At 49.1% G+C, this 21,393-nt stretch overlaps 3 protein-coding genes across 10 annotated transcripts in view; 2 read left to right on the plus strand and 1 right to left on the minus strand.

The window, feature by feature from the left end:
• The window catches only part of LOC6610629 (spectrin beta chain, non-erythrocytic 5), a 30,767-nt gene extending 16,827 nt beyond the window's left edge, over window positions 1-13,940 (plus strand). For 4 of the 7 annotated variants that reach the window (XM_032719553.1, XM_032719554.1, XM_032719555.1 and 1 more), the window contains 11 exons: window positions 31-293; window positions 361-490; window positions 737-924; window positions 1,041-4,014; window positions 4,074-4,213; window positions 4,271-5,881; window positions 5,946-11,844; window positions 11,904-12,219; window positions 12,288-12,398; window positions 12,532-12,861; window positions 13,611-13,940. In XM_032719553.1, the coding sequence (XP_032575444.1) occupies window positions 31-293; window positions 361-490; window positions 737-924; window positions 1,041-4,014; window positions 4,074-4,213; window positions 4,271-5,881; window positions 5,946-11,844; window positions 11,904-12,219; window positions 12,288-12,398; window positions 12,532-12,861; window positions 13,611-13,867 (12,219 nt within the window). In that variant the 3' untranslated portion in view covers window positions 13,868-13,940. Of the gene's footprint in view, window positions 1-30; window positions 294-360; window positions 491-736; window positions 925-1,040; window positions 4,015-4,073; window positions 4,214-4,270; window positions 5,882-5,945; window positions 11,845-11,903; window positions 12,220-12,287; window positions 12,399-12,531; window positions 13,099-13,250; window positions 13,314-13,610 lie in introns of all 7 variants that reach the window. The other 3 variants (XM_032719551.1, XM_032719556.1, XM_032719557.1) reach the window with 3 other exon arrangements.
• A 1,600-nt stretch (window positions 13,941-15,540) lies between these two features.
• LOC6610630 (drosomycin) lies at window positions 15,541-16,002 on the plus strand. Its single transcript, XM_002035161.2, has one exon. The coding sequence runs from the start codon at window positions 15,608-15,610 to the stop codon at window positions 15,824-15,826; it is 219 nt and encodes a 72-aa protein (XP_002035197.1). The 5' UTR covers window positions 15,541-15,607; the 3' UTR covers window positions 15,827-16,002.
• Window positions 16,003-17,695: 1,693 nt separating this feature from the next.
• LOC6610631 (YTH domain-containing protein 1) lies at window positions 17,696-21,360 on the minus strand. 2 transcript variants are annotated; one of them, XM_032717329.1, is made up of 3 exons: window positions 21,269-21,360; window positions 20,222-21,124; window positions 17,696-20,097 (listed from the first exon to the last, which is right to left on the minus strand). In XM_032717329.1, exons 1-3 carry the CDS (start codon window positions 21,282-21,284, stop codon window positions 18,848-18,850), a joined length of 2,169 nt encoding a protein of 722 aa, XP_032573220.1. In that variant the 5' UTR covers window positions 21,285-21,360; the 3' UTR covers window positions 17,696-18,847. The 2 variants fall into 2 exon arrangements, with proteins under 2 accessions (XP_032573220.1, XP_002035198.1); XM_002035162.2 differs by having other exon boundaries at window positions 20,222-21,121; window positions 21,269-21,355.
• Window positions 21,361-21,393: the final 33 nt, after the last annotated feature.

Raw genomic sequence — 21,393 nt, forward strand, 5'->3', positions numbered from 1 at the left:
TCATTAATAATTCAAATACGTTTCACTTAGGATGAGGAGAACGAGTCCAGCGAGAAGCGTTCCGCCAAAGATGCACTGCTCCTGTGGTGCCAGCGCAAGACGCATGGCTATCCGGGCGTCAACATCACGGACTTCACCAACTCCTGGCGTTCCGGCTTGGGCTTCAATGCGCTCATCCACTCACACCGTCCCGATCTGTTTGAGTACAGTACGATTGTCAATTCGAAGAACTCCAACCTGGACAACCTTAACCATGCCTTTGACACGGCCGCCAACGAATTGGGCATTCCCAGGTCAGAATTTTTTTAAATTATCAATAATAAGTCAACAAAATTAATTGTAATTTGTTCGCCCTTTTAGCCTGCTCGATGCGGAAGACATTGACTCGGCCCGTCCCGATGAGAAGTCGATCTTGACCTATGTGGCCTCCTACTATCACACCTTTGCACGCATGAAGAACGAACAGAAGAGCGGCAAGCGCATAGCAAATGTAAGTAGACCTGGGTCGGACCCGGCATCATCTATGAACCTGCCTATAAAGGTAGATGCGGATGCCATTGGCAGAGTCCCATCGTCTCTAGAAGTCGCTGCAGCGTAACGGTGTCCCACAGTTAACGCTCTACTTCACAATGGATTGGCCCCCGATCGGATTCGGATTCAGATTCAGATTCGGGTGGGGTCCAGACCTATACCTAGAAAGTCGCTCAACCAGCTCTCTTTCTCGATCCCCCCGCAGATTGTTGGGCAGCTAATGGACGCAGATCGCAAGAAGGTGCAGTACGAGGGTCTGACCACAAACCTGCTGAGCTGGATCCGCCAGAAGACGCTGGAGCTGGAGCAACGCGACCTGCCCAACTCGCTGGAGGGCATCCAGCGAGAACTGCTGGCCTTCAAGGAGTACCGCACCATTGAGAAGCCACCCAAGTGAGTAGAGGTTCATGACCAGCCGGAAATGATATATCGTATGATCACTGCTCGGATACCCAGAGACCCATATGACCCCTAGTACATCTATTAATGATGCTCCTCTCCTCCAACAGATATAAGGAGCGCAGTGAGATCGAGGCCTTGTACTTCACTATCAACACTCTGCTAAAGGCTTTGAATCAGCCGCCGTATAATCCCCAGGACGGCCAGCTGGTGAATGACATAGAGAAAGCCTGGCAGATCCTTGAGTATGCCGAACATCATCGCGAAGTCGCTTTGCGTGACGAACTCCTTCGACAGGAGAAACTGGAGCAGCTGAACTACAAGTTCGAGAAGAAGTCGGTTCTGCGTGAGGGTTATCTCAAAGAGATGATCCAAGTGCTGTCCGATCCACGATACCTGCGCCAAGTGGATGCCACGCTGAAGAAGCATGAAGCAATCTCTGCAGATATCCTGGCGCGTGTGGAACGATTCAATGACTTGACCGCCATGGCCGAGGAGTTGGACAGGGAAAACTACCATGGCAAGGAGCGAGTGCGTCGCCGAGAGCAGGAGGTAATGGCAAAGTGGCGCCAATTGCTGGAACTGCTGGAAAACCAACGCCTCAACCTCTCCCAGATGAGCAACCTGATGAACCTGCTCCGCGAAATTGCCAGCACCACAGAAGCAGTGCGGGAACTGCAGCAACAGTTCGCCTCCGAGGATGTGGGTCCCCATCTCTTGGGAGTGGAAGAACTACTGCAGGCGCACTCGCTGCAGGAACTCCAGGTTAACACCTACGGAGAGACTCTCAAGCGCTTCAATCGCCAAGCACTGCCCTACAAGAGCTCCGAGCACAAGGACGCCGCTCTGCTGGCTCAACGCCTTGCGGATTTGGAAGAGGCGTACTCGGAACTGTTGCGACGTTCGGCGGCGAGAAGAGCCCGCCTGGAGGAGGCTCGAAACTTCCACCACTTCATGGAGGATTACGACAACGAGGAGTCCTGGCTGGTCGACAAGCAACGTATCTGCAAAACTGGCATCACCGCCAAGGATCTGCGAGCAGTTCTTTCACTACAGCAAAAACACAAGGCTTTGGAGGATGAAATCAAGTCACGAAAACCGAAATCAGGTCAGATGTCGACCGCAGGCAAGAGGCTGATTGGCGAGCAGCACCCTAGGTCCTCGGAAATCCAGAGCAGAATTGATTCCCTGGCGGAACACTGGCAGGCCTTAGAGGCACTAGTGGAGCTGCGCCGTCGCCAGTTGGAAGATGCTGGCGAGGCCTACCAATTTTACACCGATGCCAATGAAGCCGAATCATGGCTGAACGAGAAGATGGCTTTGGTCAACTCCCGGGACTATGGCAACGATGAGCCATCTGCTCAGGCTTTGCTTCAGCGTCACCGCGATCTCCAGGGTGAACTCAATGCCTATTCCGGAGATATCCTTAATCTTAACCAGCAGGCGGATAAGCTGATCAAGGCTGGCATTTGCACCCTAGAACTTTCCGCCGCAGAGCCAGAATTGCCCGAAGTGGAACAGGAGGAGTGGGTGAACGAGACCCGCCTGGTGCCCAAGGAAGTTTGGGAGGACGAGTGGGTGGAGAAGCTGGAGCACAAGAAGGTGACGGAGACAAAGATGTTGCCACATGTCAAATCTCTGTTTCCCTTCGAAGGACAGGGAATGAAGATGGACAAGGGCGAGGTTATGCTGCTGAAATCCAAGACCAACGACGACTGGTGGTGTGTGCGCAAGGATAATGGAGTGGAAGGATTCGTGCCCGCCAACTATGTTCGTGAGGTAGAGCCGCGCCCAGTGGCATGCATTGTACCGAAAGCTGAAAAGGTCAAGTCCCTGCAGAAGGTGAAGAAAACCATACTGGTCAGACAGGTGGTACCCGTGAAGAGAATTAAACCTGTGAGCGTAGCTCCCAAGCCCTTGGTCCAGAGGAGAACCTCTACCCAAAGCATCAATGAGAACGCAGATAGCGTGGAGAAACGGCAGCAGAGAATAAACCAGACATACGACGAGCTGCAGGAAATGGCCCAGAAACGCCATGCCCTCCTGGAGGATTCCATTCACCTGTTTGGCTTCTATCGCGAATGCGACGACTTTGAGAAGTGGATGAAGGAAAAGGAACGCATGATCAAGTCGGACGATGGCGAGGGTGTGGACAATGCCAAGCGGAAGTTCGAGAAGTTTATCACAGATCTCTCGGCAGCATCGAAAAGGGTTGAGGAGATCGATGGCGCTGTGGACACCTTCCGTCGACAGGGTCACTCGCAGCTGGACAAGATCATCGCCCGCCAGCGGCAGATCCACCAGATTTGGCAGCGTCTAAATAATGCCAAGGCCCAACGTGAAAAGAGTTTAGAAGGAGCCTCTAGTGTGGAACTATTTAACCGCACCTGCGACGAAGCCAAGGTTTGGATGAGCGAGAAGATGTTGCAGCTGGACACCGCTGTTATCACTCCCGATCTACGCACGGTTCAAGCCTTGCAGAGGCGCCATCAGAACCTGGAAAGGGAGTTGGCTCCCGTGGAGGACAAGGTTAATCGGGTGACCTACTTGGGCAACTCGGTAAAGAACGCCTATCCTGCTGAGAAAGACAATGTGAATGCCCGCCAACAGGAGGTGCAGGATATGTGGCAGCAGGTGCAACAGCGTGGTAGTGATCTTCGCAACCGCATCGAAAGCGAGGTGGGTCAGCAGGTCTTTAACAACAGTGCTAAGGTCCTTCTAGCCTGGATCGACTCCGTCAAGGATCAACTGAATGCCGACGAGTCCGCTCGTGATGTGGAAACTGCAAACAACCTGCTGAAGAAGCACAACGATCTGGGCGATGATATCCGTGCCCATGACACCGAATTCGTGGAGGTAATTCAATTGGGCAAACAGTTGTCCGATGGCAAACCCAACATGGCAGAGACGGTGGCTGTGATTGAACGCCTGAAGGCCGAACAAGATGCCATTCATCGCGGCTGGGCCGAGAAGCAGAAGTGGCTGCTGCAGTGTGTCGATCTACAAATGTTCAACCGTGAGGCAGATAAGATCGATGCCACCACCAAGAGCCACGAGGCCTTCCTCGAGTATAACAACCTGGGGGTAAGTAGTTTTAGGTTTTGGCTAACTTTTTCTAGAAACTCATACATTTTTCTTTTCAGGCCTCTTTGGATGAAGTGGAGGCCATTCTTAAGCGTCATCTAGACTTTGAGAAGAGCCTAATGGCTCAGGACAAGATCCTTAAAGGCTTCTCAGATAATGCAGACAAGCTGATTTCTAACGATCACTACGATTCCAAATAGTAAGTTATAGAAACCTGGAGACATGGTCAAACCCTAACCAATCCATTAACTTTCAGTATCGGAGATCGCCGAAATCAGGTGCTGGGTAAGCGCAAGGCAGTTAAGGATCGTGCTTTTGAGCGCAAACGCCTTCTCCAAGCTTCCAAGGATTTCCACAAGTTTGCCGCCGAGGCTGATGACCTCAAAGTGTGGCTCCAGGATAAGACGAGGATTGCAGGCGATGAGAACTACCGCGATCTAAGCAATCTTCCTCGCAAGTTACAGAAGCATCAGGCTTTTGAGAGGGAACTTCGCGCCAACGAGGGTCAGCTAAGGAATGTTACTAAGGACGGACAGGCCCTGGTCCAAGCTGGAAATCGAGTGCCTGAGGTGGAATCCCGGGTGGCCGATCTCAACAAGCGGTGGAAGGATCTACTCACCCTGTCCGAGGATAAGGGTCGCAAGCTGGAACAGGCCGCATCTCAGCGAGAACATAACCGTTCCCTCGAGGATGCCAAGAAGAAGGTTGATGAACTCGACGCTGCTCTGCGAAGTGGAGATGTAGGCAACGATTTGCGCAGCTGCAAGGACCTGATCAACAAGCAGCAAATCCTCGAGTCGGAAATCACCATCTGGGATCAGAAGGTAGCGGAACTGGTTTCAACTGGCGACGACATGGCCCACGGGGGTCACTTCAATGCCCAGAATATAGAGGCCGGAACCAAGGAGCTGCAGCAGCGATTCAAGGATCTGCGTGATCCTACCCAGCGTAGGAGAGCCAAGTTGGAAGAGAGCCTGAATTACCACAAGTTTGTTTTCGAACTGGATTCGGAGTTCCAGTGGATCAACGAACACCTGCCGGCAGCAAAGTCCAATGAATTGGGTCAGAATCTGCACCAAGCCCAATCCCTGCACAAGAAGCACAAGAAGTTGGAGGCGGAGATCAAGGGCCATCAGCCAATGATAAATAAGGCTCTGGTGGCGGGACAATCTCTGATCTCGCAACAGCATCCGGAGCGAGAGCAAGTGGAGAGCCTGTGCCAGCAATTGGAGCAGGCATGGCAGGATCTGGAGCGCCATTGTGGCGAACGGTCCCGCAAACTCGACATGTCCCTCAAGGCTCAACAGTATCTGTTCGACGCTGGCGAGATCGAGTCCTGGCTAGGTGAGCGTAACAACGTCTTGCGGTCTACGGAATATGGCCGTGATCGCGATTCCGCGGCCAAGTTACTCACCAAGCACAAGACCATCGAGCTGGAGCTGGACACCTACTCAGGAATTGTAACCGAAATGGGACACAGCTGTGCTGCAATGGTAGCCGCCAATCATCCGGACAGCAAAGTTCTGGCCGCCAAGCAGCAGCTCATTGAGAAGATGTTGAAATCCCTGCACAAACTGGCCTCCCAGCGGCAGGGTCGCCTGATGGAGAGCCTCTACAAGCACGAATACTTCCTGGAATCGGACGAAGTAGAGCAATGGATCCGGGAGCAGGAGCAGGCCGCCTCCTCAGAGGACTACGGTCAGGACTTCGAGCACTTGCAGCTGTTACAGAACAAATTCGATGACCTTAAACACCGCGTAGAAGTCGGAGCAGATCGAGTGGATCAGTGTGAGCTGTTGGCCAAGAAGTTAATCGATTCAGAGAGCCCCTATGCCAATGAGGTTGAGAAGCGACAGGAACAACTTAGGTGAGTAGTGTTTATAATAGGGATTGTATGGATTATAATAATATTTCTCTATCTCTGAACATAGAACGTCCTGGGAGAACCTTCTCCAGTTGCTTAACCAGCGTGAGCAGAAGCTTCATGCCGCTGGCGAAATCCACCGCTTCCATCGGGACGTCGCAGAAGCCCTGTTCCGCATCCAAGACAAGAATGCTGCACTTTCCCAAGAACTAGGCAGAGATTTGAACTCCGCTCTAGCACTGCTACGCAAGCATGAGGGCTTTGAAAACGACCTTGTGGCTCTCGAGGCACAGCTACAAGTCCTAGTGGAGGATTCTGTCCGCTTGCAAGCCAAGTATCCATCTAATGCCGCTGCAATTGCCCAACAGCAAGATAAGGTGGTGGCCGCATGGAATGACCTTAAGGAACGATCCACCGCTCGCGGAGATCGACTGGCTGCCAGCTCAGACCTACAGACCTTCCTTACGGATGTCAGGGATATAGTTTCTTGGTCTTCAAATCTGCGAGCTGCCCTTCAAGCAGAAGAACATGTGAGCGATGCTGCCGGAGCAACTGCCCTGAAGATTCAACACGATGCCATATACGGAGAGATTGAGGCCAGAGAGGATAAGTTCCGGTACCTGAACGAATTGAGCGACTCCATGGTTCAAACAGGACACTATGCCGCCGCTGATGTGGAGGAGAAGTGTGCCGCCATGTTGGATGAGCGCCAGAAACTCCATGCTGCTTGGAACAAAAAGAAGATCATGCTGGAGCAAAAGATCGATCTGTTCTGCTTCCTGCGCGATGCCAAGCAGATTGACAACCTTTCTAGCTCCCAACAGGCGGCTCTGAGTAGCTCAGACTTCGGCCAGACAGTAGAGGATGTGCAGAACCAGATCCGAAAGCACGATGAGTTTGAGAGATTGATTCAAACACAGGAGGAGAAGGTGTCTCTACTTCAGGAGCACGGCCGCAAACTGATCGAACAGCGTCACTACGACAGCGCCAATATACAAACGATCCTGCAGGGAGTCCTTGCCCGCCGCCAGAAGGTCAAGGATCTGTGTGCCGTGCGTCGCTACAAACTGGAAGATGCTCTGCTCTATGCCAAATTCGTACGAGATTGCGCCGAAGCTAAGTACTGGATCAATGAGAAGCAAAAGAAACTGGAAGCCGATGCCGCCAGCTATGCGGAGGTGACCAATCTGGACGAGAAAATCAAGAAGCTACAGAAGCACCAGGCCTTCCAGGCCGAGGTGGCTGCCAACCAGGGTCGCATCCAAGAAATTCAAGATACAGGAGTGATTCTTTTGAGCAAACAGCATGAGTCCTCACCGGAAATCAAGCGAGCCATCGAAATAGTCCTTGAAGCCTGGCAGGGATTGCTGGCGGAGCTGGAGCAGCGTGGTCGAGGATTGGAAGAGGCCCAGGACAGCCTTGAGTTTAACAGCCAGCTGGACAAGATCGAGGCTTGGATCCGCGACAAGGAGATGATGGTGCAGGCAAGTGACACTGGACGGGACTTGGAACATTGCAATGCACTGATGAGGAAACTAGACGACGTTGACTCAGATATGAGGGTGGACGATCAGCGCGTCAAGCACATCAATCAGCTGGCCGACAAACTGATCAACCAGGCCCAAGTGCCAGCGGATACACAAAGTGTGGATAAGCGGCGAAAGGACTTTAACTACAACTGGCGACAGCTGCAAGGAGCACTCAATGCTTATCGCGCTTTGCTGGGCGGAGCCAACGAGATTCATGTGTTCAATCGCGATGTGGATGACACGGCAGACAGAATAGCTGAGAAGTCCCTGGCTATGAGTTCCACCGATACAGGCCGAGATCTGGCTGCCGTAGAAGCCCTGATCCGCAGGGAAGAGGCTCTTGAAAGAGACATGTCTGCCGTTAAGCAAAAGATTGATCAGCACGAAACCGCTGCCAAGTTCCTGATTAAGAAGTATCCTGAACGTGGAGCACAACATATCGAGAGGAAATTGGAGGAGCTGCACAAGTCGTGGGGAAATCTGCAGGCCTTGTCCGTTAAGAGGCAGAGTATCCTAAACGAAGCCTACCTGGCTCACAAGTTCGTGTCGGACGTTAAAGAACTGGAACTCTGGGTTAACGACATGATCAAAAAGATGAACAACACGCAGTCACCATCCACTATCAACGATTGCGAGACCCAGTTGGAGCTGCACCAGGAACGCAAGGTAGAAATCGAGGGCAGGCAGGAGGCCTTCGCTGGTCTGAAACAACAGGGCGAGCAGTTATCTACGAGACCCCAGCAGCAGCAGCCGGAGAATGTGCGCAAGTATCTCCTTGTGCTGGAAGAACTCCATCAAACTTTGAACGAAGCCTGGAGCGAAAGGGCTCGGGATCTAACTGAGGCCCATCAGCTGCAGTTGTTCAAGGCTCAAGTGGAGCAGGTTGAGATATGGCTCGCCAACAAGGAGGCCTTCCTTAACAACGACGATTTGGGTGATTCCTACACGGCTGTGGAAAGGTTGCTTAAGAAGCACGATGAATTTGAGAAGCTGCTCCATGCTGATCACGTGGACACCTTGCAAAAGTTTGCCAATAGTATTCTAGAAGGTGAGCCCAAGGACGCAGATCTGATCCGGGAGAAACTGGCCTACATCCTACGAAGGAAGCAGAAACTTCTGGAGCTGTCTGAGGAGAGAAAGCAAAGGCTGACACAGTCTCTCCAGTTGCAGGAGTTCCTGCGCAGTCTCTACGAAATTGATCGTTGGCTGGTGCAAAAACTGCAGGTGGCCTTGGATGAAAACTACCGGGAACCGAGTAATCTGCAAAGTAAGATCCAGAAACACGCTGCCTTCGATGCCGAGTTGTTAAGCAACTCCCCTCGCGTCCAGTCGGTAATCCACGAAGGCGAACGCCTCATCCGAGGCGAGCACTTTGCTAAGGATGAGATTGCACAACAGGTGCAACTGCTCGAGGGAGATTGGCTCAAACTGAAGGGCGCTTCCCAGACCAAAAAGGATAAGCTCCAGCAGGCCTACGATGCGTTGGCCTTCAATCGAAGTGTGGATGAGTTCAACAACTGGATGGACGAGGTAGAGCTGCAGTTGAGTAGCGAAGATTACGGCAAGGATTTGGCTGCTGTCAGCAATTTACTAAAAAAACACGAACGCTTGGAAGCGGATGTGGCCCATCATGGTGAACTGGCTGAGCAGCTAAAGCAGAAGGATGAACAGTTCTTCCAAGCGGAGCACTTCCTGCGTCACGAAATCCACGAAAGAGCCACCGTTAGTATCCGTAGGTACAACACTTTGCACGAGCCCTTGGGCATTCGAAGGGAAAACCTGGAGGACTCACTAAGTCTGCAGCAGTTCTTAAGGGATGCCGAGGATGAGCTCCAATGGTTAGCGGAGAAGCAACTGGTGGCTGGTTCCCAGGATCTAGGCACCAGTCTTTTGTCCGTTCAAGGTCTCCAAAAGAAGCACAACTCTCTGGAGGCAGAACTAACATCGCAGGAACCTTTGATTCAGGCACTCCTCCAAAGAGGCCAGCAGATGATCCGAGACAATCACTTCGCCAGCGAGCAGTTGCAATACAAATCTGAGTTGCTGCAGAAACAGCTTGTCCAGTTGAGGGACTTGGCTGCCATTAGACGTTTGCGTCTTTTGGACGCAGTGGAGAGCCAGCTGTTCTACGTTGAGGCCAATGAGGCGGATGCTTGGATGCGGGAGAAGCGTCCGGTTTTGTCGAGCAGTGATTACGGCCGGGATGAGGTCTCAGTTCAGGGACACCAAAAGAAGTTGGAAGTCCTTCAAAGGGAACTTACCGCCTTCAAGCCGTCGATAGAAAAGGTTGCCAAACTGGCCACTGGCTTGATTGAGAGAAACCACTTTGACAGCTCCAACATTGCGGAAAAGAATGCCCAGGTGGGTCAGCAGTATGAGGATTTACTTCGTTTGGCTAAGGAGCGGGAGTCGAGACTTGGTGAGTGCAAAAAGCTCTTTGAGTACCTGCGAGAAACGGAGGAATTGCACGAGTGGGTGGGTGACCAGATGGCCGTTACCGCTAGCGAGGATTACGGTGAAGACGTAGAGCATGTGGAACAGCTCATTCTGGCTTTCGAATCCTTTGTTTCCAACTTAAATGCCAATGAGGCAAGGGTTGAGGCGTGCTTGGAGCGGGGCGATCGTCTCATCCAGGAGAACAATCCCTACAGGAGTTCCATTAAATCGAAGCGCGATGAGACAAAGCAGTTATGGGAGGAGCTCAAGGATCTGGTTCACGCTCGCCAAGACGCCTTAGCTGGAGCCAAACAAGTCCACGTCTACGATCGTGTAGCGGACGAAACCATTCAGCTAATCAACGAAAAGGACGCCTCACTCATCTCTGAGGACTACGGTCAGGACTTGGAAAGCATTCAGGCCTTGGGCAGAAAGCACCAAGTGTTTGAGTCCGAGCTGGTGGGCATCCAAGGACAGGTTGATTCGGTTTTGGCCGAGGCCGCCAAACTGGGCGAGATCTACCCAGATGCCAAGGAACACATTGAAGTCAAACGTGATGAGACAGTGGAGGCATGGTCGGACCTGAAGGAGAAAACCGCCGCCAGGAAGAACAAGCTCAGCCAAGCAGAGCAACTGCAGTCATACTTTGACGAGTACCGCGATCTGATTGCCTGGATCAACGAGATGCTGGCCAAGATCACTGCCCCTGAACTTGCCAACAGTGTGGCGGGAGCAGAGCTGCTTCTGGCCAGCACCAAGGACCACGACACGGAGATTCGCACCAGAGACGAAACCTTTGCAAAGTTCGCCGCCAATGGTCAGCAATTGATCAAGGAAAAGCACTTCCTTGCCCACGAAGTGGAGGACAAGATCAAGGTTCTGCAAGCGCGTCACGAACTTCTAAAGCAAACTCTCAGCAAGCGACGTGAGATTTACGAACTCAATCTGGACACCCAATTGTTCTTAAAGGACGCCGAAATCCTGGAGCAATGGATCAGCAGTCGCGAGCCCCAACTCAAGGATACCAAACTGGGAGATTCCATTCCACAGGTGGAGGATCTGCTTCGCCGGCACGAGGACTTCGAGAAGACTGTGGCCGCCCAGGAGGAGAAATTCCAGGCCATTAAGAGAATAACCCTGCTTGAACAGCTATTCCGTCGCCAGCTGGAGCAGGAGAAAATCAGCAAGTTGCAGGAGAAGGAGCGTTTGGAGAAGGAACGCCTGGAGCAGCTTAAGCAACGAGAGCTCCAGCGCCTGGCGGATGAGAGGAGAAGAGCGGAGAAGCAGCACGAGCACCGCCAGAATGCGGCGTCCCAGGAGAAGACCCCAATCTTCTCCTCGCCGATGGTCACTCCAGCTCAGACTAGTGGTCCACAGTCCCCGGCCTTGAGTCAAGCCCAGTTGAGGCCTCCATTTGGAGATGATAACGAGCACCTGGCTCTACAGAAGAGCAGCTCCAGCGGCATGTTCGGTGACCGACTGCGTCGCGGATCCGCGGATGCCAATGTGAAGCGGGCGGAGAGCATGAAGGTACAGCCCAAGCAGGCCAAGCGTACACCATCGTTCACCACCAGGAGACGTGCTCAGTCCTTCAGGAAGAACCAGAAGGGTGAAGGATTTGACCTGCCACCCGTAGAGATTCAGGGCAGTCTGGAGCGTAAGCATGGTTTGCAATCTGGCGGCAAGAAGGCTCCTGTACGATCCTGGAAGCAATTCCACACTGTCCTCTGCGGCCAGTTGGTTTGCTTCTTTAAGGATGAAAACGATTTCCTGCAACAGAAGACGGCCACTGCACCCGTTAATATCCTTGGTGCCAAGTGCGAACGGGCTGATGATTACACGAAGAAGAAGTACGTGTTCAGGCTAAAACTACCCGACGGATCGGAGTTCCTGTTCGAGGCTCCCTCGCTGGACATCCTAAATGACTGGGTGCGCAAGATATCCTTCCACGCTAGTCTGCCGCCGAACATGCAACTGCTTAGCTACGACGAGTCCATGAAGGTAAGATTGTATATCCATACGAGAAATAGGAACTAATCATATTCGTAATGTCCTAACAGCAACAGTCGAGCAGTTCGCCGGACATCAAGATTACCAGCAGTGTGGAATCGCCAGTTAGTTCCCGTAACTCATCTCCCGACTCCCAGCGTCGTACTAGCGGAGCCCAGGTCCTTGACGGATCAGCCACACCCCAAATGGCATTCCTTCAACGACAAATGCAACAACAACAGCAGCAGCAGCAATCCCAGCCCAGTTCACCCACCGGCGGATTCGACCAGAAGCCACCGATACCGCCCAGAGGAGCCCCCCCAGTGGCCAGCCATCGCCAAAGCCAGGAGAATCTAGTTGTGATGCGCAATCGCCAAAGTTCCAATGGTAGGAGATCCTTAAGCTAATAGCTAATTGGCTTAATTATTAATTTTTAAACATGTTATACGTTAAAGACCTGCAACAATCCGCCACTTTACCCGCCGGTTTGACTGGAGTCCAGCAAAATGGAAACGGTAAGGACGATAACGCGTTGTTGACGCGCAACAGCGAGGCCAGGCAATCGGGTAAGTTCTCCAAACTAGGTGGTATTCCCATTTCCTAGCTATTTGTGTCTTTGTCCATACACCTACTCCTCCACATTGTTTCACACTCACATTGTAAAATTGTCCTCCAACAACGCAATGCCGTATGTATTAGATAATCCGCCGCCATTGCCAACAACGATGCCACCGGTGGGTGGCCAGCATCAGCATCCCCAGCACTCCCATTCCCATCAGAATCAGCATCAGGCGCAGGTTCAGCAAAGGATTAACGCCTTCAATGCGGCGGCAAGTCAACAGCATCAACCGGATTACTATAACAACAATACAGCGAGGCAGCAGCCGCAGAGGATTCCCTCCGGCAGGATCGACTCTACGCGGAAGTTCATCGAAATGGAGGCGCACAACAATAACGGCGGCACGACAAGCAGTCCCAAGAGAAGTACCATCAACTATTCAAGCAGCGGGGCCAGCAGCAATGGCAACGGTAATGTGAAGATAGGCAGTGGAAATTCGTCTACGACCACGATTACCACCTCCACCACCACACACCAAGTGACCTCGAGCAGTCGCACGGTGTGGCATCTAACCTCATCGCCCACCTCATCGACCAAATCATCATCAACCGGCGGCTCTGGGGAGCCTAGTCATGCCATCAGTAATCCAAGCTACATGGGTCTGCATCTGAATAACAATAACGATTCAATTGGAATTGGACTCGGTGGTTAGACGATCCTCATTAATCCTAACAATCTGTATATAAGTAGTCTTAAGTGCATGCTATGGCATGGTCCTTGGTTACGGCTGATATGAACTCTTTGGCCATAAAGGTTAATTTTTCTCTCTATCTTTAATGCATGCATATGTGTGGAAAAGGTTCTTCAGCTTTCAAACCAGTGAAGATAACCCGCCGATCCTATCTGCGAACGAGTTTGCAAAGTATTTCTATGGGTCTTATATTCTTTACATATTTAACCTAACCCTACGCGACTATATAAACGATCGTTTCCTCCAATTGAAAAATGCGAAACCAGCTGTAGTTAGAGCCATTGATATATAAATGACTATGTACACTTTAGAGCTCTTCCTCACTCATATTTTAAATTTAAGCTAATAATGATATTCTGTTGCTCTCACACCTTTATTAATGTTATGCTACACATTGAACACTCCCATTTGCATGATGTCTTTGTACTTTCAAGATTTCCAACCACTCATAATTTATATTTTGTACAGGTTGGGGAAATACACGCTTTGAGAGCAACCGGCCCGTATCCCTGCAGCCCGACTCCATCAGCTTCTCCCGTGTTTCGGCGGAGAGTTCCAGCGAAAGCGAGGCCCAGTCGATATCATCCGTCTCCGGAGTGAAGGGCAGCAAGGGAACCAAGGAGGAGCGCCGCAGCGGCATGTTCCGCATCTTCGGCCGCAAGGGCGACAAGGAGAAGGAGAAGGACAAGGACAAGCGCCGGTCGAGTCAAGTCCCGCCACAGTGAGAGTATATTCAACTTCCGGACAATGAGAAGGAGCGCCACCGTTGCGACAGCTGAACCAGGCCGAATTGGTTTTTGTATTTTTTATAAACACCATGATTATTTCATTTGTATTCGCCAAGGGCAAGCAAATTTAAGAACAAAACCAACTACTAAACGAGACAAGATATGAAAAAGTTGAAACATTAACGTGTCGATTTAAAGCTAAATCGGCAAATGAAAGTATAAAAAAAATATTATATATATATAAAGTCAATGTGTTAATTGCATTATAAAATGTATCTGTAAGTTTGTTCGTTGTATGATTAAATTTAATATTCGTAAAACAAAACACTTAAAAAATAAATACTATACATTGTGAAATCAAACTCAGCTTAATGTTTTTTCTAACCTTCTGGGAGAGTTAGGATAAGTCTGTAAGTAAGGGATGATGGGATGGTAATACAATTTGGATATATATTATAAATACACGTTCTATCTATGGCATTCTTAGCAACAAGCAACAATAGATAATATTATGGGAACATACGATGATTTAGAGAAAGAAAATAAGAACAATCAGTTTGCTATTGTTATTTAACAAAAACACTAAAATAAAACTTCAAAAATTATGTTGCTTTTTTTGTTATAATCTTTTGAAGCCCAAAAGAAAGCTACTAAAAAGGAACAAAGTAAAATTCTGCTGATTCTACATTAAAAGCGCAGCATGTAGACAGACATGTATTTATACAGTTGGTTTAAATAATTATCAATGCCTATCTAATATTTGCGAAAGTAAATTTTATTTTTTCAAGAAATTCAACTATATAAAAGTAAACAAAAAAAAGTATCTATCTATCAAGTCGGATGTTTATATTTTCACGACGAACTTCAATAATATAATATTTGATCTTCTTTGAGTAAATATTATTCATATTTTTTACCTTTTCGGTCGTTTGGAATTTTGTTTACCTTTTTATCAGTCTATTATTATGATGGGTTAGATGCTCCCCTACATTAATCAAAGTGATATTTTTATATTTTATTTTGCGATTACTTGGGTTTTTCATGGAATTAAAGATTAACCTGGGGTTTTTACAATCTATAGGCTTTCTGCTCATTGCATACCCTTTTGAACCTTAGTACTTTTCCGTATATTTCTTAAAGCAAAAGCATATATATCTTCAATTTTTTGATTATTTATATCTTTAAACTACCAAAAGTATGTTTTACATGCAAATTAGTTTGCTTATCTGTGTCGCTGTATCCAGCCTTTGTTATTTGTTATGGCTTATCGGTGACTTTTTGAGATTTATTGAATTAATTTCAGCCTTTGTGCTCTTGATAATACGATTTCCTCGTTATTTATTTAATTTGGGTTTAACCAAAACCCTTTAGCGAATCAATTTTGCTGGACAGTCCAGTTGAATTTGGTATTCTACACACAAAGCTCATCTTACAGTGAAAAGTGTTACTTTCTGAAATACAAATGAGGCTCTAAGCAATACTTTTCGCTTACGTAACGTCTGACAGTGATATCTTCATGATACGCGTACAAGTAGTTCCCCTAAAGAAGGCTTTTAAATGTGACTGCACATGTATCATCATAATTTGTTGATATACTTCGTTTATTCCCGACTACGCATCGACTAAAGCTGAGGGATCGGTGCACTATATAAGCCCCTCCGCGAAGTTCCCAAGCCACAAGTCGCTGATAATTCAACCAGAAATCATTCACCAAGCTCCGTGAGAACCTTTCCCAATATGATGCAAATCAAGTACTTGTTCGCCCTCTTCGCTGTCCTGATGCTGGTGGTCCTGGGAGCCAACGAGGCCGATGCCGACTGCCTGTCCGGAAGATACAAGGGTCCCTGTGCCGTCTGGGATCACGAGACCTGTCGTCGTGTGTGCAAGGAGGAGGGACGCTCCAGTGGCCACTGCAGCCCCAGTCTGAAGTGCTGGTGCGAAGGATGCAGTCATTGATCAATCGGCGTAAACGTTCTGAAAAGCCCGTTTAGCTCTCCACTACTTACACATATTCTATGCTGCAATATTGAATATCTTATAAACAAAAACTAATGTACATTAATTCTTCAGTTTTGAATATCCTCTCCAGACTTTCTTATTTAAAATTAATATCATAAAACTCTACTGCATATATTAATACTGTAAATATGAAGTACCTGCCAAACGCTGCAGTTTAAGTATTAATGAGCTTCTGCGATAGCTTAGTATAATTAGTAACTTATCGCGCAAGAATTCGCTAATGTTCCCGACCTACATGTACCTCTGATAGTTGCCGAGGTCAAAAGCTATTGTATTTGTAATACACCTCAATAGGTATATCCAATATCTAATAGTAACCAATAGTGTTGTGTCGTTCGTGAACGAACGAACTAAATTGAACTATTCACCAAACTGAACGAACGAACTAGGTCTGCCTTTATAGTTCAATATAGTTCGATAGTTCAATTTAGTTCACTTAGTTCAATATAGTTCACTTAGTTCACGTCGTTCATTTTGATCTCTTACCCTGATCGTTCGTTCGTTGTTCACTTAGTTCGATAGGTCGGTCTGAGTTCACTTAGTTCGATAGGTCGGTCTGAGTTCACTTAGTTCGATAGGTCGGTCTGAGTTCACTTAGTTCGATAGGTTGGTCTTAGTTCATTTAGTTCGAAAGTTCGCTTATCGAATAAGCTGATTAATTTTCGAATACATTTAAAACTACGGCTTACAAGTTTGTGCGTATCTATGGCTTCAAAACGAAAGCATAGCAAAGTTTGGAATTTCTTTGATTCAGTGGATGAGAAGAGTGCTAAATGCAAATACTGCAAAACTGTGCTTAGTGTGGCTGGTGGATCGCAAGGAAACTTATCGCGTCACCTTAAAAATAACCACCCAGCAGCTTTGGAGGAAACAAAGCGCCAAACCAATGAAAGCCGACAGGAAGCAAATGTAAACATAATATTTTGATTTATTCATTTAAGTAGGCTTACTAAATTCTTGATTTCTTTTAACATAGACTCCTCAGATAATTGGACCCCAACAGCAAGTAATAACTTCGTTCATTCAACGACCACCGGCTGCCGGGAAAGCTGAGAAAATTGATAGGCAACTAGTTCGTATGATTGCAAAAGGTCATCATGCATTGCGAATTGTAGAAGAGCCTGATTTCAAGCAGCTCATAGATGATGTGTCTAATTGCCCCGGATACAAGATGCCCACTCGAAAAACGCTGTCCAACGTGCTTCTTCCAAAGCTTCGGGACGAAATTGTTGGTAGCGTCAAAGAAAAAATGGAGCTGGCATCTGCAGTTTGTTTGACAACGGATTGTTGGACCTCTCTTGCAAATGAAAGTTATATTGCTGTTACAGCTCATTTTATTGAGAGTGAGGCAACTGTTATGAGCTCACATATGATTGCTCGCATGCAATTGAATAAATAATATTAATTTTCAATGACAGCATTGTATGAAATAAATTCATAACATTTTTTTTTTTTGAAGCACCTTTAAGCAAGTTTAAAAAATGAACGATTGAACTAAATGAACGACCTAGTTCATTGATTTTAAACGAACGAACGAACTTATTCCTCAAATTGAACTAGGATTACCCAACACTAGTAACCAATTCAATTGCAAAGATAGTCATAAAAAGAAACTTAATCAATTGCAAATCGATTTTCCTGCCGGAAAATCAACCTTGACACACAAAGTTAATTAGTTTGTCTTTAAGTCATGTGAGAATTTAGTAAATAAATAAATAAAACATTTTTCGCAGTAATTTAAGTGGACCTAATCCCTTTAAAGCATCTAGGTTTTACGATGACACCGCAATAAGGTACAACTTTATATAGTTTTTGCAATCAGCTTGAGTCTTTATTAGGCATCAGTCTTTCTCTCTAAGTTTCTTCGTGCAATAAATGAGGTTCCAAACTCCGTCCATTTTCTTTCTTTGTTGAATCCAGTTCCTGCAAAGAAAAAAGAGCAAACCCCTAGGTCTGTCCGGGAATGTATTTGCGTGTTTGTCGACGGTCTGAGCTTTGGTGAAGCGTGAAAATGTGGCAGTCATTGAGTGGAATCGATGGGGGGATTGACAGGAGCCCAACTGGTGGGGCAAACAGTTCGGATTGCTACGGTTCGTATTGCTATTGAGCCAAAGGGACCCGGAGCGCATCACTCCGGGACAAAATGTAGGCGGATGTGTGTCTGTTTCGGGGAAAGATGGTCTTCTGTCGGCAAGACATGTACATAGGTGTTAAATATGATTGCATTAGTTTTATACTACGTATAAGGAAGCTTTGATCGGATCGAAGCGACTGAAGGCGACCCTCGTCCTTGAAATTCGGTAGCAGTGATTATAACTCATAGCCCCCATTTGGAGCTAGGCTCCGCTCAGGTCTTTGAAAGTCTTGGGGGGCACAGTGCCCCTTTGATTTTCGGTTTGCTTTTGCTAAGTCCAACTCTCGTTTTTGGAACTTTTGGGGTGGTGGGTGAAGAGGGGGCTTTGTGGGGTTTGGCACACACGATACACACATCACTGATTGATCACTGCTCATGTTAACTTAAGTTCGTTCATGTTGTTGTTGTTGGTTGTGGTTGTTGTTGTTGGGCGTCTCTTTAAAGTCTCTTTCTCTCGCTTTCTCTCGCTACTTTTCGCTTTGGGAGGTAAATAAAGTTCACATTTTCTCTCTTTCATTTTGTATTTTTGTGGTTTAAAATATTTAATTAGCATTAAGATCTCTGCTGTATTGAAATTTGCTTAAGTCGTAAGTTTGTTTTTAATCTTAGTGTGGGTGGTGGGGGTGTTTGGTGAGCGGGACAGAGAGAAAGGGGAAAGAGAGTTGTATCGACTTTAGACGATAGCCGGTTTCATTATATTAACTTTTTGCACCGTAACGCATTCAATATTTCTCTTTAGATTTTCACACGCGAGAGGATTAGGATTACACTTTCCGATTCTAGCGAGGCCAGGAGCACGATCTCGTTTTAAACCTCGATGCGGCCTAGCGCCTGTTGTCCCGATAGCTTCGCTGGCCGCCGCCGCCGCCACGCTCGCGAAACGGTCGCGAATCCCGCGAAGATCCGCCGCCACCGCTGCGATTTCCGTACTCCCGCCGACGACCGCCCGCGGAGCCGTTGTTGCCGTCCCGATTCCGATAGCCGCCGGGTCCACCCATACCGCCACCGGATCCTCCACCGGATCCCATGCCTCCGCCCGCAGCCGCCGCCTGGGCAGCAGCTAACCCACCAGCTCCATTGCTACCGCCATTGGCTGCTCCGCCGTAGACGGGGAAGCCAGGCGGTGGCACTGTGGGTAGGCCAGCATTCTTCCAGGCAGCAAACTCCTCGTAGCTCGGCGCCTTGTCGAAGCCCGGCGGTGGTGGTCGCTGGGGAGGCGGATAATCCGGTAGAGGCGGTGCACCCGGTCCATCATAGTACCGCACCGGTGGCGGCAGTTGCTCGTACATGGCAGCCGCTGCTCCCGGTGGAAGGGCACCTGCTGCTCCCGCTCCAGCTCCTGGAATCGGCAGCTGCGCGAACGGAGGAACGAAGGGCAACGGCGGAAGTTGGCCGTGCATGTTGCGCATGTAGTCCGCCACGTATGCTTCAGCAGCTGCAGCCGAGGACATGTAGCGTTCCCATGACGGCATGGCCATGTCGCCCGGTCCGCCGGGTGGCGCTCCCGCTGCACCTCCCATCTGGCGGTACGGAGAACCGCTTCTCCTAAAGCCACCGCCCGGCGGAAGGCCCATGCCATGATGGTGACGGTACGGCCGATGGTGTGGTGTTCCGTGGTAGCTCCTCTTGTGCCGCATAGGGCCCAGGTGGTCGTGATTTGATCCTCTGCCTCCGCCACGACTCCCCCCTCCATGGCCCCGCGTGGATAGACTCCTGGGCGGCTTGTAGATCACGTGTATGCCTTTTTCTCGCATAACTCGAGCCGTCTCCTTGGATTTCTTGAGTATGGGAGTGAGTTCGATTTGTTCATCCTCGGGAAAGAGACGACACAGCTCGCCGCCAATCTTGGGCTCAATCTCCTGGCCATCGCGACCGATCTTCACCGGCTTGCCCTCGTTCCAGGTGTTGTGCAGGTGTAGAGTGGCGTTGAAAGACAATTCCTTGCGGCAGATCCAGTCAAGCTCGATGACGCCGCCCAGTGCTTTGGGCGAAATACTAGGCGGCAATACCCAGGCCACCTGAGGAATGTCCCGCCGTGAGGGGGCTGCCATCCGGGCGAAGCCTGCAAATTTACCTAAAACCAAAATCGGATTACAATAGAGGTTTTGGAGACACAGATTGTATGTATCTTATTCTAAAGAAACTAAAAAGATACAAGAGAAAGCAATTGAGAAACATTGTTTACTCCTTGAACCTACCACTCTCGTTGACCGAGAAAATGAGCAGGACGTTTCTGGCCTCCTTGAATGCCTGGTTAAGATTGGCGTCGTTCTGCGGCAGCGTGGCCCACACACTCTTGTTCTTGGACAGCTGGACGTTGTCGCTATTGTTCGACTTGATGAGGAAGAACCGTGTGTCTCGGAATAGGTAGTTCAGCTTGGTCATGTAGTCGTAGCCCTTCTGCGAATGTGAGTGCGTTCCGCCGCCGACAGAATCCTTTTCCGGCGTGGAGCTCTTGGAACTGGGCTTGCCCCGGCCGTTGCCGCCACCATTTCCTCCGTTTCTCTTGTGCTGAGTGCCCGAATCCGAGTCAGAGGACTCGCTGTCGGACTCCAAAGTTGGAAGGGTTGGTTTCTCGTCCTCAGCCTCGCTGAGATCGCTCTTGTGGCTAGCAGAATCGTTGGCATTGGAGGATTTTTTGGTGCGCGACTTCTTGGCGGGCGGCTGTCGATCCTCGGTATCCGGGGATTTGGCCTTGACCTTATCCGACGCCTCAGATGAGGTTGTTTTCTTTGTCCCGCTATCCGTGCGCTTCTTTTTCTTTCCACCATTTAGCTCCTGTGGAGTGGATTCCCGTTTGGTTTTGTTCTTTGCGGAAGACTTTGAGGATTTGGTCTCGACAGCGGGTTGAGGGCTTTCCTTGGCCGGCTTCTTGGTCTTCCGCTTGCTACTGCCCACCAGGGAGGATGTGGCAGTGCTCACGGAGCTGATGCTCGGCTCCGAGTCGGAGGAGTCTCCACCATTCGATTCGGAAGCCTCACTCCTTGTGTTGAACTCAAAGTCTTGTAGCTCCTCGGCAATGTCCGCCTCGTTCTCGTCCAAGCCCAGGTGCACTGCATCTAAGTCCGCCATCTCGTTCATCGGCAGCGTTTGTTTACCTACTTCAAAATCGGAAATCGGAGTACCAGATGAATGGAGCACCCACGCACACGCACACACGCAAACCAAGAAAAATATAGAGAAAAAAGCCGATCGATCGGCAAGGTAAGAAAAGGTCAGTGAAATACAGGTATTTCCACACTCACGAGCTGCTCTTGACATTAATTGTGTGGACACCGGTGTAGCGCCACTTTTTGTTCACTTTTAACGCAATGTATCCTTTTAATATCGCGAAACTACGCCAATTTTACAATGCTTACACACAAATTCT

Source organism: Drosophila sechellia, chromosome 3L (genome assembly GCF_004382195.2).
Source record: "Drosophila sechellia strain sech25 chromosome 3L, ASM438219v1, whole genome shotgun sequence".
NCBI classification, from domain to species: Eukaryota; Metazoa; Arthropoda; class Insecta; order Diptera; family Drosophilidae; genus Drosophila; species Drosophila sechellia.

Coding starts and splice junctions, on each gene's coding strand:
- LOC6610631 (XM_032717329.1), bottom strand. Junction 20,098..20,221: donor TTTCTCGGTCAACGAGAGTG/GTAGGTTCAAGG, acceptor TTTTGGTTTTAG/GTAAATTTGCAGGCTTCGCC.
- LOC6610630 (XM_002035161.2), top strand. CDS start 15,608: ATGATGCAAATCAAGTACTTGTTCGCCCTCTTCGCTGTCCTGATGCTG.